This window comes from Phyllobates terribilis, unplaced genomic scaffold, assembly GCF_046119375.1.
Source record: "Phyllobates terribilis strain yellow unplaced genomic scaffold, ASM4611937v1 Scaffold_2__4_contigs__length_985480577, whole genome shotgun sequence".
NCBI classification, from domain to species: domain Eukaryota; kingdom Metazoa; phylum Chordata; class Amphibia; order Anura; family Dendrobatidae; genus Phyllobates; species Phyllobates terribilis.
This window is the reverse complement of record NW_027362762.1, coordinates 524,542,947-524,562,496: the sequence shown is the minus strand read 5'-3', so window position 1 is coordinate 524,562,496 and position 19,550 is coordinate 524,542,947. Positions and strand designations below refer to the sequence as shown.

Here is a 19,550-nt window from a genome sequence, read left to right as displayed (position 1 = left end):
TCGTCAATGGAAATCAAATTTATTAACCAATGGAGGCCTGGATTTGGAGTCAAAATTAAAGTGGAAAAACACACCACAGGCTGATCCAACTTTGATGTAATGTCCTTAAAACAAGTCAAAATGAGGCTCAGTATTGTGTGTGGCCTCCACGTGCCTGTATGACCTCCCTACGACGCCTGGGCATGCTCCTGAGGAGGTTGTGGATGGTCTCCTGTGGGATCTCCTCCCAGACCTGGACTAAAGCATCCGCCAACTCCTGGACAGTCTGTGGTGCAACGTGATGTTGGTGGATGGAGCGAGACATGATGTCCCAGATATGCTCAATCGGATTCAGGTCTGGGGAAAGGGCGGGCCAGTCCATAGCTTCAATGCCTTCATCTTGCAGGAACTGCTGACACACTCCAGCCACATGAGGTCTGGCATTGTCCCTCATTAGGAGGAACCCAGGGCCAACTGCACCAGCATATGGTGCAAAATACAAAGGAAATGTGTCCTCTTTAACCCCTTCCTGACCTTTGATGTACTTGTTGGGAAGTGCTTCCAGACCTTGCCTGTACTGAGCATGTCCAGGCGATTTTGTGCATACGGGCTATGTGCGTGCGATCACCGCCTGGTGTCAGCTGATTCCGACAGCTGACACCCGGCACTCAATGCCAGAAGCGGTGCCTACATCGGCACTTTAACCCCCTAAATGCTGCGATCTCAGAATTTAACAAGCATGTAGAGGGAGGGAGCCCCTCTGCACTCCTATCGGTGCCCCCATGATGTCATCGCGGCGGCCTGATTGTTGCCATGATGACTTGATGTCGTCATGACCCGATGTCCGGGTCACCAGGAACTAGCAAGTTAGTTAGATCATGCCCAGTACACATTTGGTATTGCCGCGTCCAAAACTACTTACCCCATAAAACTGTCACACTAATTCCCCACTTTAGTGTACACCATAAAAAATTTTTTTTAAAAAAGGGGTAAAAAAAACAATACAAACAAAAAGTGGAATAAAATGCAACAAAAAAGACGAATGCAAATAAAAATGGTATCGCTTAAAATGTCATCTTGCCCGGCAAAAAAACAGTCGCCATAAAGCTCAATCAAGGGAAAAATAAAGTTATGAAATAAGTATTGGATACAAATGGAAAAACACAACTTTTTTTTTTTTTTTAAGGATATGCACTTGTCAATTGCATTTTATATTGGATGTAAAGAGAAGTCCATTCACCACATTTAACTGGTAACATAGTTTGACCTTTCGGTATTGTGTTTTGGCTCACATTTAGAAACTTATTCTCCATGCAAAATTACACAGTAGTGCCATCTAGTGGTCATACTACATTATTACTTTGAGGTCCCATTATTATTTGATATTTATTTGGCTGTTGTTCTCAATATATGGACTAACATTTCAATGTGTAACCTACTTATGTGCAATAATTTTGCAATTTGCAAAAACATTTATGATTTTACGGTGCCTATATATTTTGTATCTTTACTGTTTGGCCTACTACTATTTTTCATATATTCATTGTATTGTTGCATATTAATTTTCTTGACTTATTTCAATAAAATAATTTTTTTTTATTAAGTAGGCCTCCCTATTTACTTTGGAGTTTATTCTTCATTTTTTCTTTGTGTCTGACTTGTATTGAAAGTTCCCTACATTGTTTTTGGGACTGTACTCCCTGATTTCGTCCATTATTCTGGCAATTTTTAAGGTTTATGTGGTAAATGTTATTAATTATTTTGTGCTGTATGACAGTTTGTTTTGCGTCATAAAAAGTTCAAAAATTGCAAATGTTTCAATATTTTTTTTACAAATTTTAAAATTTCATAAACGCAAATCATATCTACCGAAATTTACTACTATCATGAAGTACAACATGACACGAAAACAGTCTCATAATCAGTGAGATATGTTAAAGCCTTCCTGAGTTATTGCCACCTAAAGTGACACTGGTCAGAATTGAAAAATTTGGCCTGGTCATGAAAGTGAAAACGGGCTGTGCCGTGAAGGGTTTAAATATGTGTTTTTTTTTTTTTTGTTTTTTTGTTTTTTTTTGTACCATGAACAACCATTTCACCTAACATTGTACATAGTGTATTGGAAAATGTATAAAACTTTTCATTTATACAGTGTTTGAAGATGCTTTCTATGAGTTGACATTCCCTACCTTGGGGTTAATTTTGCAGTCAAAGAAATAATTACTTGCCCTTTGAAATACCTGACATTACTGGAATTGATGAGTCACCTTACCATTGCAGCCAATCATGGACTTCATTGGTTTGCAATAAAAAATAATGGCAACAATTCGTATGCATGTCATTTGTATATAAAGTGTGTTTATAGATAAATATTCATATATGCCATATTTTTAGACTAGAAGATGTACCTTTTTAGAAAGAAATGCACACTATTAGTTTAAGGTTTTTTTATAGCCCAGAAGCAGCTTGCTGTGATGGAAAAGCACTGGCACAGTGTCCTACTCAATCACTTCTCTCCTCCTGCCCGGCACTGATCAGTCTGATAAGTGAAGGGCAGGAAACGAAGCCCTACACAGATAATGCACATCCTGAGTAGCAGAAGGACGTTTCATCAAACTAGCTGAAGGACCTTTCCATTCATGTGATCATTAAGCTGTATGCGCATGTTTCAAATCTGTGTGTGTGTATGTACACTGCTCAAAAAAATAAAGGGAACACTTAAACAACAGAATATAGCTCAAAGTAAATCCAACTTCTGTGAAATCAAACTGTCCACTTAGGAAGCAACACTGATTGACAATCAATTTCACATGCTGTTGTGCAAATGGAAAAGACAATAGATGGAAATTATTGGCAATTATTAAGACACCCTCAATAAAGGAGTGGTTCTGCAGGTGGGGACCACAGACCACATCTCATTACCAATGCTTTCCGGCTGATGTTTTGGTCACTTTTGAATGTTGGTTGTGCTTTCACACTTGTGGTAGCATGAGACGGACTCTACAACCCACAGAAGTTGCTCAGGTAGTGCAGCTCATCCAGGATGGCACATCAATGCGAGCTGTGGCAAGAAGGTTTGCTGTGTCTGTCAGCGTAGTGTCCAGAGGCTGGAGGCGCTACCAGGAGATAGCCAGTACACCAGGAGACGTGGAGGGGGCCGTAGGAGGGCAACAACCCAGCAGCAGGACCGCTACCTCCACCTTTGTGCAAGGAGGAACAGGAGGAGCACTACCAGAGCCCTGCAAAATGACCTCCAGCAGGCCACAAATGTGCATGCGTCTGCACAAACAGTTAGAAACCGACTCAATGAGGGTTGCATGAGGGCCCGACGTCCATAGATGGGGGTTGTGCTCACAGCCCAACACCGTGCAGGACGCTTGGCATTTGCCACAGAACACCAGGATTGGCAAAGTCGCCACTGGCGCCCTGTGCTCTTCACAGATGAAAGCAGGTTTACACTGAGCACATGTGACAGCCTGGAGACGCCGTGGAGAGTGATCTGCTGCCTGCAACATCCTTCAGCATGACCGGTTTGGCAATGGGTCAGTAATGGTGTGGGGTGGCATTTCTTTGAGGGGCCGCACAGCCCTCCATGTGCTCACCAGAGGTAGCCTGACTCCCATTAGGTACCGAGATGAGATCCTCAGACCCCTTGTGAGACCATATGCCGGTGCGGTTAGCCCTGGGTTCCTCCTAATGCAGGACAATGCCAGCTCTCATGTGGCTGGAGTGTGTCACCAGTCCTTGCAAGATGAAGGCATTGAAGCTATGGACTCGCCCGCCCGTTCCCCAGACCTGAATCTGATTGAGCACATCTGGGACATCATGTCTCGCTCCATCCACCAACATCACGTTGCACCACAGACTGTCCAGGAGTTGGCGGATGCTTTAGTCCAGGTCTGGGAGGAGATCCCACAGGAGACCATCCACAACCTCCTCAGGAGCATGCCCAGGCGTCGTAGGGAGGTCATACAGGCACGTGGAGGCCACACACAATACTGAGCCTCATTTTGACTTGTTTTAAGGACATTACATCAAAGTTGGATCAGCCTGTAGTGTGTTTTTCCACTTTAATTTTGGGGGTGACTCCATTGGTTAATAAATTTGATTTCCATTGATGATTTTTGTGTGATTTTGTTGTCAGCACATTCAGCTTTGTACAGAACAAAATATTAAATGAGAATATTTCATTCATTCAGATCTAGGATGTGTTATTTGAGTGTTCCCTTTATTTTTTTTTTTGAGCAGTGTATATATGAGCAGTGTATATATGTATGTAGATATAGAGAGGGGGAGAGCTATAGAGTGGAAGAGAGATTATATACATATACAGTTATATGAAAAAGTTTGGGCACCCCTATTAATCTTAAGCTTAATGTTTTCTTAAAATTGGTGTTTTTGCAACAGCTATTTCAGTTTGATATATGTAATAACTGTTGGACACAGTAATGTTTCTGCCTTTAAATGAGGTTTATTGTACTAACAGAAAATGTGCAATCTGCATTCAAACAAAATTTGACAGGTGCATAAGTATGGGCACCCTTATTTTCTTGTTTTAAATACTCCTACCTACTTTTTACTGACTTACTAAAGCACTTTTTTGGTTTTGAAACCTCATTGAGCTTTGAACTTCATAGCCAGGTGTATGCAATCATGAGAAAAGCTACTTAAAGTGGCCACTTGCAAGTTGTTCTCCTGTTTGAATCTCCTCTGAAGAGTGGCATCATGGGCTCCTCAAAACAGCTGTCAAATGATCTGAAAACAAAGATTATTCAACATAGTTGTTCAGGGGAAGGATACAAAAAGCTGTCTCAGAGATTTAACCTGTCAGTTTCCACTGTGAGGAACATAGTAAGGAAATGGAAGAACACAGGGACAGTTCTTGTTAAGGCCAGAAGTGGCAGGCCAAGAAAAACATCAGAAAGGCAGAGAAGAAGAATGGTGAGATCAGTCAAGGACAATCCTCAGACCACCTCCAGAGAGCTGCAGCATCAACTTGCTGCAGATGGTGTCACTGTGCATCGGTCATCTATACAACGCACTTTGCACAAGGAGAAGCTGTATGGGAGAGTGATGCGAAAGAAGCCGTTTCTGCAAGCACGCCACAAACAGAGTCGGCTGAGGTATGCAAAAGCACATTTGGAGAAGCCAATTTCTTTTTGGAAGAAGGTCCTGTGGACTGATGAAACCAAGATTGAGTTGTTTGGTCATACAAAAAGGCGTTATGCATGGCGGCAAAAAAACACAGCATTCCAAGAAAAACACTTGCTACCCACAGTAAAATTTGGTGGAGGTTCCATCATGCTTTGGGGCTGTGTTGCCAATGCCGGCATCGGGAATCTTGTTAAAGTTGAGGGACGCATGGATTCCACTCAGTATCAGCAGATTCTTGACAATAATGTTCAAGAATCAGTGATAAAGTTGAAGTTACGCAGGGGATGGATCTTTCAGCAAGACAATGATCCAAAACACCGCTCCAAATCTACTCAGGCATTCATGCAGAGGAACAATTACAATGTTCTGGAATGGCCATCCCAGTCCCCAGACCTGAATATCATTGAACATCTGTGGGATCATTTGAAGAGGGCTGTCCATGCTCGGCGACCATCAAACTTAACTGAACTGGAATTGTTTTGTAAAGAGGAATGGTCAAAAATACCTTCATCCAGGATCCAGGAACTCCTTAAAAGCTACAGGAAGCGACTAGAGGCTGTTATTTTTGCAAAAGGAGGATCTACTAAATATTAATGTCACTTTTCTGGGGAGGTGCCCATACTTATGCACCTGTCAAATTTTGATTGAATGCATAATTGTACATTTCTGTTAGTACAATAATCCTCATTTCAAGGCAGAAACATTACTGTGTCCAACAGTTATTACATATATCAAACTGAAATAGCTGTTGCAAAAACACCAATTTTTATAAAACATTAAGCTTAAGATTAATAGGGGTGCCCAAACTTTTTCATATAACTGTATCTATCTCTCTTATAGCTATATAGTTATAGTGTGTGTGGCTGTATCACAGCTTTGTGTACTGCGTAGCAAAGCTGCATACGTAGCAGAGAAACACGAATACCTAAACATTACATCTATTCTACCCTAGTGCATTAAAATGATATTGACCCCCTCCACTTCTTTACACCTACAGGAAACTTTTAATCATTAGGAAATGTGCTTTTCCTATTTTCTGCTCTCTAAACGTTAGGTGTTTTTTTTTTATAATAAGATGCATCCTAAAGTCAGTAATTTTGTTAAGAAATTTAAACGGCACCCCAGGTCGAATAAGTTATCTCCGACAGTCCCATAGACAACAAATGGATTATCGGTGCACATGGTCAAAACCATTCTGCAAATGGTGGGCACAAGTTCTTTTTTGTGGACTCAGTGGCTGGACATACCTGATTTGTGGATAGGTGATAATTTTATTTAATTGGAATTCCCCTTTTAAGCTAGAGTATTGTTCTCAGATGTTTTAATGATTTTATTTAGGCATTACTGGAAAGAACTGGCTACAGTTTGGATGTAACAACGGGGCAAAGAAAATATGGTGGACCACCTCCAGAATCTGTTTCATCATGTGCACAACCTGGCATTGGTACAGAGGTATGTCAGACTTTTTGCTCTCATACGTTTTTCATCTATATTTTCTATGCATAGGATAAACGTTATCAAAATTAACAGGAAAAAAAAATATTTTCAACTTCTAAAATTGTGGCATTTCACATGAGTAGCCATTACAGTACCTAACATCTGCCAGGTAACATTGACGGGTATACTGCGCTAGAAAACAAAGTTATTGCAGTTAATTATAAAGTGTTTGCAGCATTCGACACTATGGATCACCAGCTCCTCCTCACTATGCTCTGCTCTTTCAGCCTCAAGGACACTGTTCTCTCCTGCTTCTCCTCCTACCTATCTGACCGCTCCTTCTGTGTCTCTTGCCAGCTCTTCTTCTTCCCCTTTTCCCCTTACTGTTGGGGTTCCTCAAGGATCGGTCCTAGGCCCCCTCCTCTTATCCTTATATACCACCCCTATTGGGCAAACAATCAGTAGATTTGGTTTTCAGTACTATCTCTATGCTAATGACACCCAATTATACATATCGCCTCCTGACCTCACTCCTGAATTATTACAAAACACCAGTGATTGTCTTTCCGCCATCTCTAACATCCTGTCCTCCCTCTATCTGAAACTGAACCTGTCAGAAACTGAACTTCTTGTGTTTCCTCCCTCCACTAACCTACCTGTGCCCAATATTGCCATTTCAGTGTGTGGCTCCACCATTACTCCCCAGCAACAAACCCGCTGTCTTGGGGTTATACTTGATTCAGATCTTTCCTTCTCTCCCCATATCCAATCACTCATCTGCTCATGTCATCTACACCTCAAAAACATTTCTAGAATCTGACCTTTTCTTATCTTTGACTCAGCAAAAACTCTTAATGTCACACTGATTCATTCTCGTCTGGACTACTGCAACTCTCTACTAATCGGTCTCTCTCTTACTAAACTTTCCTCTCTCCAGTCTGTCCTAAATGCAGCAGCCAGGATCATATTTCTTACCAACCGATACACCGATGCCTCTTCCCTGTGCCAGTTGTTGCACTGGTTACCCATCCGCTACAGAGTTCAATATAAACTCCTCACCCTCACCAACAAAGCGCTCCGTGCTTCAGCACCACCCTACATCTCTTCTCTCGTCACAGTCTACCACCCTACCCGTGCCCTCCTTTCTGCTAATGACGTAAGATTAACATCCTCAATAATCCGGACCTCCCGTCTCCAAAACGTCTAACGTTCTGCACTAATTCTTTGGAATGCACTACCCAGAACTCTTCGATTAATCCCCAATACCCACAGTTTTAAGCATGCCCTAAAACGCATTTGTTTAGACTGGCCTATCACCTCACCTACCTAACTTCCAAATCAGGCCCTACCATCCACCTTTCGGGTCTCCCCTATTTCCTCAGATTGCAGTATTTAGAATAGTAGGCAGGTCACTGAAGACAGTGACCTGTCGGAAGGCAGACATAGGAATATATAAGCAGAGCACAAGATAGAGCCCCGCCCCGAAGCACCAGAAATCATCTCAAAACTGAAAATAAATTTTTAACCCTCAACTGGTGAGGTGGGGTTTGCCACACCCCAGGGAATTTTTGTTCGGCTGCCATTCTTTGAAAAATGCTGGTATGAGGATACGTATCTCACTAGCTTCCATCCATTTGTGGGTGTCAAAAATTTGTTATACTCATGTGTAATCAATCGCCCATAAGAAAACGATTAAAACAAACGTGATCTTTGCATTTTCTGTAAAAATAAGAGATTTCTAAGCACTGGGGTATAGGAAACCCCACATCACCAGTTGCGTGACAAAAACCCCACCTCACCAGTTGAGGGTTAAAAAGAACCACAGCACGGATTTGATCAACCAAGGTATCATTTTAATCACACACTGTATGTGGTTTACTGCGCACAATCCTGCTGACAGGTGTGCTTTTAAGTTTTAAATTAATTACATTTCTCTGGTGTTAAAATGTGCTTAAAGGAGTTGTCTAAACATAATAAATGATTAAAGTTGCAACGTTATTGTAAATACAAGCAACTTTGCAGTTTTCTTTTTGTTAAAAATCCCCTCCTTCCTCAAGAATGGAGGGATTATTAATTCTATTGTTTACTGGTCATTGAATGGGTTTCCGTCCACTACTGTACTCAGACTTTGGGAGTGCCGTTCTAGGTATGAAGCACAGCATTTGAAAGCACTCTGCTATAGCATCCCAGGATCCAGTTAGTTTCAGAGTCATGCTCCTGCGCTCCACCAATACTGCAGAAGCAAAACGGTCTGCTTACAGCTTATGAGAGTTTGCCGTTCAGATTACTGATTAAATTGTACTTCTGGCCTGTGTGAACCATTCAGTAGCACACTCCTCAAGATTGAACTTTTAGAAAACCTCTTTTAACTTGCTTACATTTTAAGAGCTCTAAATCTTCTCTAGATTCAAAATCTTAAATTTGAAAGACATATACTGGAAATGTTAAAAACTCATTATTTATTTTTTTTAAACAGGTGTTCGTTGGAAAGATACCAAGAGACTTGTATGAAGATGAGCTAGTACCTCTCTTTGAAAAAGCAGGCCCCATTTGGGATCTTCGTCTCATGATGGATCCTCTTTCGGGCCAAAACCGTGGTTATGCCTTTATTACTTTCTGTAACAAAGACGGAGCACAGGAGGCTGTAAAGTTGGTAAATAATAAACAAGTACTCTGTTCATGCTACCATTTGGAACCTCTTTTGGGGCATTACTTGGGATTTTTGTCTTTTGATAGCAAGAATACTGCATCATATATAGTTACATACATTGGGTATGGAAAGTATTTAGACCCCTTTAAAATTTTCCCTTTATTTCATTGTAGCCATTTTGTAAACTCTAAAAAGTTCATTTTTTTTTTTCTCATTAAAGTACACTTTGCACCCCATTTTGACTGAAAAAAAACCAAATGTAGAAATTTTTTCAAATTTATTAAAAAAGAAAAACTGAAATATCACATGGTCATAAGTATTGAGACACTTTGCTCAGTATTGAGTTGAAACACCCTTTTGAGCTAGTACAGCCATGAGTCTTCTTGGGAATCATGCGACAAGTTTTTCACACCTGGATTTGGGGATCCTCTGCCATTCTTCCTTGCAGATCCTCTCCAGTTCCGCCAGGTTGGATGGTGAACTTTAGTGAACAGCCATTTTCAGGTCTTTCCTGAGATGCTCAATTGGGTTATGGTCACAGAGTTGTTCTGAAGCCACTCCTTTGTTATTTTAGCTGTGTGATTGGGGTCATTGTCTTGTTGGAAGGTGAACCTTCGGCCAAGTCTGAGGTCCAGAGCACTCTGGAAGAGGTTTTCATCCAGGATATCTCTGTACTTGGCCGCATTCATGTTTCCTTCAATTGCAACCAGTCGTCCTGTCCCTGCAGCTGAAAAACACCCCCATAGCATGATGCTGCCACTACCATGTTTCACTGTTGGGAATGTATTGGGCTGGTGATGAGCAGTGCCTGGTTTTCTCCACACATACCGCTTAGAATAATCACCAGAAAGTTCTGTCTTCATCTCATCAGACCAGAGAATCTTATTTCTCATAGTCTGAGTCCTTCATGTGTTTTTGAGCAAACTCTATGCGGGCTTTCATATGTCTTGCACTGAGGAGAGGCTTCCATTGGGCCACTCTGCCATAAATGCCCGACTGGTGGAGGGCTGCAGTGATAGTTGACTTTGTGGAACTTTCTCCCATCCCCCTACTGCATCTCTGGAGTTCAGCCACAGTGATCTTGGCGTTCTTCTTTACCTCTCTCACCAAGGCTCTTCTCCCACGATTGCTCAGTTTGGCTGGATGGCCAGGTCTAGGAAGACTTCTGGTGGTCCCAAACTTCTTCCGTTTAAGGATTATGGAGGCCACTGTGCTCTTAGGAACCTTGAGTAATGGCGAAATTCTTTTGTAACCTTGGCCTGATTAGTACCGTGCCACAATTGTCTCCTTGGGCAGTTCCTTTTGACCTCATGATTCTCATTTGGTCTGACATGCACTGTGAGCTGTGAGGTCTTATATAGACAGGTGTGTGCCTTTCCAAATCAAGTCCTATCAGCTTAATTAATCACAGCTGGACTCCAATGAAGGAGTAGAACCATCTCAAGGAGGATCACAAGGAAATGGACAACATGTGACTTAAATATGAATGTCTGAGCAAAGGGTCTGAATACTTATGATCATGTGATATTTCAGTTTTTCTTTTTTAATAAATTTGCAAAAATTTCTACATTTCTGTTTTTTTTTCAGTCAAGATGAGGTGCAGAGTGTACTTTGAGAAGAAAATGAACTCTTTAGAATTTACCAAATTGCTGCAATGAAATAGAGTGAAAAATTTAAAGGGGTCCGAATACTTTCCGTACCAACTGTAGGTTGAAAATGACCTAGGTCCATCAAGTTCAACCTTTCTCCACCACTTACACATTTTATTACTACATTTAACTATAACCCATAATGTTATGTGTACTGAGGAAATCATCCAGCCCTGCCATGCAACAATATTCCTAAAGGAGTTGTTACACACGAAGTACTGTCTAATTAATAGGTCTTGGAATAATAATAATTTTCACAATTGCATGTGTTGGAAAAAAAATGTTTGTGTTAAGATAATCTTATAAATGTGCCCCTGCCTTGCCCATGTACTGCATATGTGCGTGGTTTTTTTTTTGGCTGTGTTTGTCCATGCAGGAACATGGTTGGTGCATGCCACAACTCCTGGCTAGGGGAGAAATCATAAGGGAGCGTACAGACACTGCAGGGCTTGGCTTGCAGCTGCTTGTTTGGGTGAGGGAACACATTTCCCTGCTTGTTTGTTTTATGAAAGGAGAGAGGGTTTCTGCCCTATCACTAGTCCTTTGAGCTCATCCTAAATCAAGTCTGTGACATACGAGCTCAGCAGCCGAAGAAACTTGAAGGAAATGGACTTGATTTATGATGAGCTCACAGGGCTAGTGACACATAAAAAAACACATCCAATTGTGGAACTTATTATTCCAAGGTCTGTTGTTTAAAATGTACTTTGTTGTATTAAAGTTAATAGGGTCATCACATGACAGAATTCTCATAGCTTTGCAATCACAGGGGTGTTCTCATGTCCTTAATTGCTTTAATTAGTTTGACAATGTGCAAATAAGCAAATTTTCACTTGCTTTGCTTTTTCTATCTGCTGTCATTCTCCTAAAATAAGAGAATCCCAGGGATTCTCAAACAAAGCATCATTAAGAAAGTAGGGAAAAACATATATATTTCCATTCATATATTTGCTATAACAAAGCTGCTTATTGCATCTAAATGGAGGTCCGTTAATGTTCCTACTATCTCAGAAATTTATAGATAAAATGTTTATTCACAGTTCTTTTGAACATTCCTATGCTTTAAGAACCAACTCTCTTAAGAGATACTTTTCCATATGGTCTTCCTGGAACTCATACTTTTCTCTGAATAAGAATACCTCTCCAAACAAATAACGACCTCTTCTTTTAGCCATAAAGTATATAGATCATTTATTATTTTAATATAATTAAACTGAAATCCTGTGATGCCATAACAATGATTATACTGTAGATGATCTATTGTGTTTTCTCCTCCTTTTACATATTTTCCTTGTTTATCCTTCTCTTTCGTTTTCTATTTTCCCATTGCATTCATCTCTCCCCTACCTTCCTTTCTCTCCGGCATCCTTTCCCTGGTTCTTCTTCCAAGTTAAGTTTTGTTGTTAGCATGATATAACTGTTGTAATACTAATATTTTATCATATTTTATTTCCCTTCTCCCTTGTTTTGTAAAGAAGCCCTTAATAAAAAAGTATGTTACTGAAAGTAGGGAAAAAATAGAATACCAGTTAGTGTAGTTAAAGAACGGTAGGGAATTTTTAATGTAAGTATATTAGAAAATAGCGTAGATTATGGCAATTTTTTTTCACCACTTAAATATAAAAGAACCTATACATGTTTGGTGTCTACGAACTCGTAATGATCTGGAGAATAAGAATGGCAGGTCAGTTTTAGCATTCAGTGAACGTGGTAAAAAAAATAAATAAAAAACAACTGTGGTATTGCACTTTTTTTGCAATTTTACCGCACTTGGAATTTTTTTCCCGTTTTCCCATACACGATGTGGTAAAACTAGTAATGGTGTTGAAAAGTACAACTCGTCCGGGAAAAAATAAGCCCTCACATGGTCATATTGACCAAAAAATAAAAACGCTATGGCTCTGGGAACAAGGGGAGCAAAAAACGAAAAATCAAAAACTGAAAAAGCTCTGGTCCTTAAGGGGTTAAACTAGGTGCTCTATGTGACTTGTCCCTCAGACGTTCATGTGATCGCATAGTCCACTGGTTCTAGTGCTGCACATTTTGGGCTGCTGATCACTTGTTTTATCATTTAATGGATGAAATACAATTTACACTTTGCATTTATTCTCATTAAGCTTAGTTTTGCAATTACCTTATTATATAATGTATTATTACTTTTCATTTTTTTCTCTTCTAACTACTTTCTCCAGTGTGACAACTATGAAATACGCCCTGGGAAACATATTGGAGTGTGCATATCTGTTGCTAATAACAGACTCTTTGTTGGATCCATCCCCAAAAATAAAACTAAGGAAAATATTCTGGAAGAGTTCAGTAAAGTCACAGGTATTGTTATTGAATACCAAAGGAGTGCTTCTCCTATCTGGAACAAAAACAATTAAATCAAATGAGCTAGAACGGACATTGAATGTGCGTTCTTCAATGTATTCACTCTAATTTGCATCAAGGGTACTGTGCTGTACTAGAAATGATAATTCGGTTCTCGCTCCTCTTCATTACTGGAGAGCTTTGCTTGCCATATTATATCAAGGCAGAATTCACTGCTTAACTCTAATCGGACTTGTAGGCAAGTAGATACTAAGTTTAGAGTGTCTGAGAAGCCCCAGCTGCTGTATATTACCATGTTGTAGTAACTTTCATATTAATAACTGTGATCTCTAGAGGGCCTGGTGGATGTGATTCTGTACCATCAACCTGACGATAAGAGAAAGAACCGTGGATTTTGTTTCTTGGAGTACGAGGACCACAAAACTGCAGCACAAGCTAGACGGAGGTTAATGAGTGGCAAAGTGAAAGTTTGGGGCAATGTTGTAACTGTAGAATGGGCAGATCCAGTGGAGGAGCCAGACCCAGAGATAATGGCAAAGGTGAGCAATTTTAGTAATTGGTAAAGTTGCTGTATACTACACTAAAAAACAACAACAATTAATACTGTCACAATAGATGGTAAAAAACCTTCAAAAATGTATGATAGGTTAAAAAAAAAAGCAATTCTGCTCTCTCCAACAACTTCTATTTTGACCCAGACTAGTTCACTACTCTTCTTTTCCTGCTGCACCAATGACTTTCTGAAAGGGGCTTTGACAGCCAATCAATGACTGTAGCCGGTCACCAAGTTTCTGTTTTGACTGTTAATACTTTTTTTGTTGTAAAACTTTTTAAAGTGTGAGACATTGACTACTAGGGTAGCTGGCTTTACTAAAAGGCACTTGTGAGATTTTTACTCACTTGGCAACCCTTGACAACAAATCTTGACAACCCAAAAGATTTATCATTTACGTTATGTGCTTCAGTTTTTTTTTCTAATATCAATCTAGATAGAGTCCAGTGGACCACGTATATATTTTTTTACACTTGTAAGAATAGTGTTAGTCTCCTTCTTATGATTTTTTTATACCATTAAATAGAGGGGTCTGTAAAAAGGTGAATAAAGTCATGGGATGCACTCTACTTTAAAATGTTCTACCACTAAGGCATCTTTTGCGTGAGCAGTGTATGTATAAAGGTAATACAGACATGAGTATTATCATACTGGTGTTGGTCATTCATCATTTTGTTTTTTAATTAGTCTCTCTAAGTCTTCTCTCTTTTGTCATTTTAGGTTAAAGTACTTTTTGTTAGAAACTTGTCTTCTACAGTAACAGAGGAGATTCTAGAAAAAGCCTTTACAGTGTTTGGAAAGTTGGAGCGGGTGAAGAAACTGAAAGATTATGCTTTTGTGCACTTTGAAGAGAGGGATTCAGCAGTTAGGGTGAGAAGGGTATCCGTTTGATAAAACAAACACTGTTGGAACAATGCTCTGGATTAGAAATATTACCATAGTGCATTCATATAAATGGTGTGGTTTCTGGTGAAAAAAAAATTAGACCTTCCAGCTATACTTATATTTATGACAACTCTGTTCATCTTCTGCTTTCTTAATTCAATAATCTGTAAGAAAATCTGTCCAGCTAGAACTATTGTCAGAGACTTGCTAGTGTATATGCTGCTATTTTCACTTGATGGTCTTCAACAAGGGTATGTAAAGATATTTGACCTTTTTAAGCTTTCAATTAATAGCACAAGTATGTAATCTAATGAAGTAAGCCGCATATTTTGTGCCAAACATGCAAAAAAATAATATTTTGAAACACTAACCACATTTCATACATTGCAAGAACAGTTTTTTTAAAGAAATGTTATATACCATATTTAAGTATAATAATCGTAAAATATTGCACCGTTACATAGAATAGTGAGTCTTAGGAGATAAAGCCAGCAGCCCTTCCCTTGTCCTAAGTTTTGCTACAGAGCTATCACAATTATCTTGTCCAATCTGTAAATGTACCGTATTTTTTGGACTATAAGACTCACTTTTTTCCTCCAAATTTAGGAGGAAACTGGTGGGGGGGGTGCGTCTTATAGGCCGATATACATAAATACTGTCGCTGAGTGGGAGGAGCAACAGTAGCGGGGCACAGGAGGCAGCAACTGCCTGCTGCAGCCTACACTGTGCCCGCTACTAAAGAAAACGAATATTTACTGCTCCCCATGGGCATGGGGAGCAGTGAATATTCATTTTCCTTAATAGCCGGCACACTATGCCTGCAGCGCGGCTCCTGGTAAGTATGGCTCCCTTCATCCCTGATAGTTTATTTTTTTTGGGTGCAGTGTGACGGATCGGGGGGGTGGGGGGCCATACATACAGGGATGAAGGGTGCCAAGTATATCAGGATGAGGGGGGGCCATACATACCGGGATGAAGGGTGCCATGCATACCAGAATGGTGGATTGGGGTGCCATGCATATCAGGATGGGGATGAGGGCCACGTATTACAGGAAGGAGGGGGCCACATATACTAGGATGGAGGATATTAACATAATTGGAGGACATTACCCATATAACAGTGTCAGCAGCAGACCCCCTTCCCCTTAACCGTGCATAATGACCACATTTTTTGCTTAATTTTTTTTTTTCCTCCTCTAAAACCTAGGTGGGGCTTATGGTCCGAAAAATACAGTATATATGTGTGCATATGTATAGGTGTGTGTATGTGTTGGTGTATATTATATATAATTTATTAAAGAATTGGAAGCGCTAGAGAAAATGCTGGGCAGCACAAGTTAGGCTATGTTCACATAGCATTTTAGCTTGCGTTCAGTGGCTTTGTCAGGGCTTACATCCAAAGTCTCGCAAATTGAGATTCGGGCTTATGTTCTGACTGGAGCATTGACTGTAATAGTGCACACTGTGACTCAGTCTGGATCATGTGAAAGAATTTTTGGCCATGTGCTGCTAGTTGAGGTGGGCAGCAAGATGCAAAATGATGTCTGTGCATATTGTGACTCCATCTCCATCATTCTAGTCGATAGCCCCATCATCGCATACGCCTGATTCCCATTTTATGGGGTTTCGAATGTAAGTGCCAACGGAGCTACTGAATATAGCATTACAAAGAATATACTGCTGGGAATATTAATCCTTTCCTGATGTAGGTGTTAATAGTATGTCCTACTTTGGGTCCCAATGTCCATAAAAGCTCCTGAGCATCAGCCGGCATCTGACTGTACCAGCAATAACAATGCATTTAAAAAGCAATCAAAAAGTTTTATGTACCAAAAAATTGGCAATACAAATGTCACCTCGCCATGCAATGAGATAAATAACAATGTTACAGGTTTCAGAAAATGGCAATACAAGGATTGTTTTGTGGGTTTTTTTTGTTTAAAGCACCACTTCAGCGTTTTTTTTTAGGTGCTCGAGTGGCTCTTTAAAACTAAGCCCCCTGTCCCCGGTCATATACTCGCCCTCCAGCGTTTTCAGTTTTTTTTTTGGTGCCTCTCCAGTCCCCCTGCGCCATCTTGTGAGCGCAGCTTCTGACTGCCCGGAAGTCAGAAGCTACTTCACGAGCGTAATGCAAGTGTATGAGAGCCAGAACGAAGCTCTCATAGACCTGTATTGTAAAGTGACACCTGCACAGTATCCAAAAACCGCTGGAGTTTGTTCTTTAAAGAAACCTCCAAATATTTTTTCACTATTCATCACTGACATTAAAAATATATATATATATTTGTTTGATATTGCTGTCATCATACTGACCTGGAAAATCAAATTGTTAGGTCAATTTTACCTCACAGTGATGAACACACTAAAAAATAAATGCCAGAATTGCATTATATTTATTGTATTTGGAATGGATTTTGTGTTTTTCAGTACATTTATATGGTAAAGTAAATGGTGTCATTCCAAAGTGCAACTTGTTCTATCAAAAACAAGCCTTTAAATTGCTTTGTAAGAAAGTTCTGACTTTTGAAGGAAGAAAAAAACTAAAGTGCAAAAACAAAAATTGGCAGTAGCAGGAAGATGTTTAACCCCTTTCCGACCTCCGAAACACATTAAAACTGCAGCAGTTAAGGAGCCTTATTCCCTCATTGCCATTTTAAAACTGTGATAGGGAATAAGCCTATAGCGCCCCCCAGAGTCCGAAAATCTCTGGAGTCTCTGCTCCCAGGGGGTAGTTGAGACCCTGGAGGACATGATCAGGGCCAGATTTTCTGGTCATTTTATAACTGCGATCAGACAAAGTGTGCCCGCTGTTAAGTTTATTTTATCTCTCTTCTGACATGATATACATGTCAGCGGAGAGAGAAATGATGTCCCCCAAGCCTCCCCGGTACCGCCGCCATCCCCCGGGCCCTCCTGCTCCATCCCCCAGCCCTCCGCCTCCTCTTCATGAAAAAAAGGGCATGCGCAGTGCGCCCTCTGCAATCTGCCTGCCGGCACCTGACAACAGCAGGGAATTTTCTTATAGGGTCTATCACAGTGATCAGAAAGAACCTATTACAATGATCAAAAGTCACCCCTCAAAGGATTTTATTCAGGGGTATAGTGAGCATTTTGAACCCAAAGATACTGCAAAGAATTTGATAACATTAGGTCATCATATTGAATATGTCGTCATTAGTGTTGAGTGCAAGTACTCTCTACTCGTGTTTGCATCAGGTGCTCGGGTATGCACCTAGTATCGCGGGTGCTCGAGTGACATGCTCAAGTATCTGCCCAACATGTTTTGTGGCTGTTATACACCCAAAAAAACATGGCAGGGATTGCCTGTGTATGGCTGGCAATCCCCGCATGTTTTGCCTAAAAGCTGCGAAACATGCGGGGCGGAGACTCGAGCTTGTCATTCGAGCACCGACGATACTCGGTGCATACCTGAGCACCCAATGCAAACTCGAGTAGCGAGCGCTTATGCTTAACACTGGTCATCATATCATCATTTTTTTAAACTTTTGAAAAAACCCTAACCCTTAGCCAAGCCCTAATCCAAACCCCAAACCTAAGCCCAGCTCTAAACCCAACCCCTAAGCCCACCCCAACTGTAACTGCAAAGAATGAAAGAAATAAAATAATTAAAATGAAATAATAATCTGACTAAGGGTTATGACACACGGAGGGGTGTAGTTTCCAAAATGGGGTCCGTTGTGGGAGGTTTCTGCTGTTTGAGCACCTTATGGGTCTTGCAAATGTGACATGTCACCTGTAATCTATTTCCGCCAATTTGTGTTCCAAAATTCAAATATTGCTCCTTCCGTTCCGAGCCCTGCCGTTTCCTCAAACAGAACTTTTTGACTACATGTGGGATATCGCCGCGCTCATAAGAAAGTGAATAACAAACTGTGGGGTCCACTTTTTGGTGTTGCCTCTTCAAAAAGTGAGAAATTTGGGGCTAAGCCAAGATTTTTGTGGAAAAAAAATGAACTTTTCAATATGACCTAATTATCAAATTCTGTGTCATACCTGTGGGTTCCAAATGCTCGCTATACAGGCCCCCCAAGGATTTTATCCAGGGGTGGTTTCCAAAATTGAGTCACTAGTACGTGGTTTCTGCTGTTTAGGCACATCAGGGGCTCTCCAAACGTAACATGGCGTCCACTCTCGATTCCAGCTATTTTTGCGTTCAAAAAGTCAAATGGTGCGGCTTCCCTTCCGAGCCCTGCTGTGTGCCCAAATAGTAGTTTTTCCCCACATATGGGGTATCTGCATACTCTGGACAAACTGAACAACAAAATTTGGTTTTCATTTTCTCCTGTTACCCTTGTGAAAATAAGAAATTGGGGCTAAAGTAAATTTTATTGTGAAAAAAAAAGTAAAATGTTCATTACTTTTCCTTCCACATTCCAATAATTCCTGTGAAACACCTAAAGGGTTAATAAACGTATAGAATGTGGTTTTGAGGACTTTTAGGGTTGCAGTTTTTAGCATGCAAAATTTTAAATTTTTTTTGTCAATTTTTTTGATATTTTTATAAATACACACATCATATTGACCAAATTTTGCCACTAGACGTACAGTGTGTCCCAAAAAACAATCTCCGTATTACAGGGATAAGATGGTGATCCAGAGTTATTACCACATAAATTGACACTGGTCAGAATTGTAAAATTTGGCCCGGTCATAAAGCTCAAAATTGGCTACGTCACTAAGGGGTTAAAGGATAAAAATGTAAGTTTTTAAACTTGGAAAATGTAAGGTTCTGTTTAAGGGGTGCTATATAATATTTTCAGTTATTGATTTCTATTTTACTATATCTTTACAGCTGAGATTGGAACAGTATAATTGCAGAATAGTAGAAAAAAATCACAGGTCTAAATTGTATTTTGGTGATAAAATGAAGCCTATATACTATAATGATTTA

At 40.2% G+C, this 19,550-nt stretch overlaps 1 protein-coding gene across 1 annotated transcript in view; it reads left to right on the top strand.

Annotated features, from left to right (window-relative positions):
• The window catches only part of HNRNPR (heterogeneous nuclear ribonucleoprotein R), an 87,572-nt gene that overhangs the window by 49,715 nt on the left and 18,307 nt on the right, over window positions 1-19,550 (top strand). Inside the window, exons 3-7 of the mRNA XM_073666019.1 lie at window positions 6,472-6,585; window positions 9,047-9,223; window positions 13,062-13,197; window positions 13,534-13,739; window positions 14,474-14,623. Of these exons, the coding sequence (XP_073522120.1) occupies window positions 6,472-6,585; window positions 9,047-9,223; window positions 13,062-13,197; window positions 13,534-13,739; window positions 14,474-14,623 (783 nt within the window). The remainder of the gene's footprint in view (window positions 1-6,471; window positions 6,586-9,046; window positions 9,224-13,061; window positions 13,198-13,533; window positions 13,740-14,473; window positions 14,624-19,550) is intronic.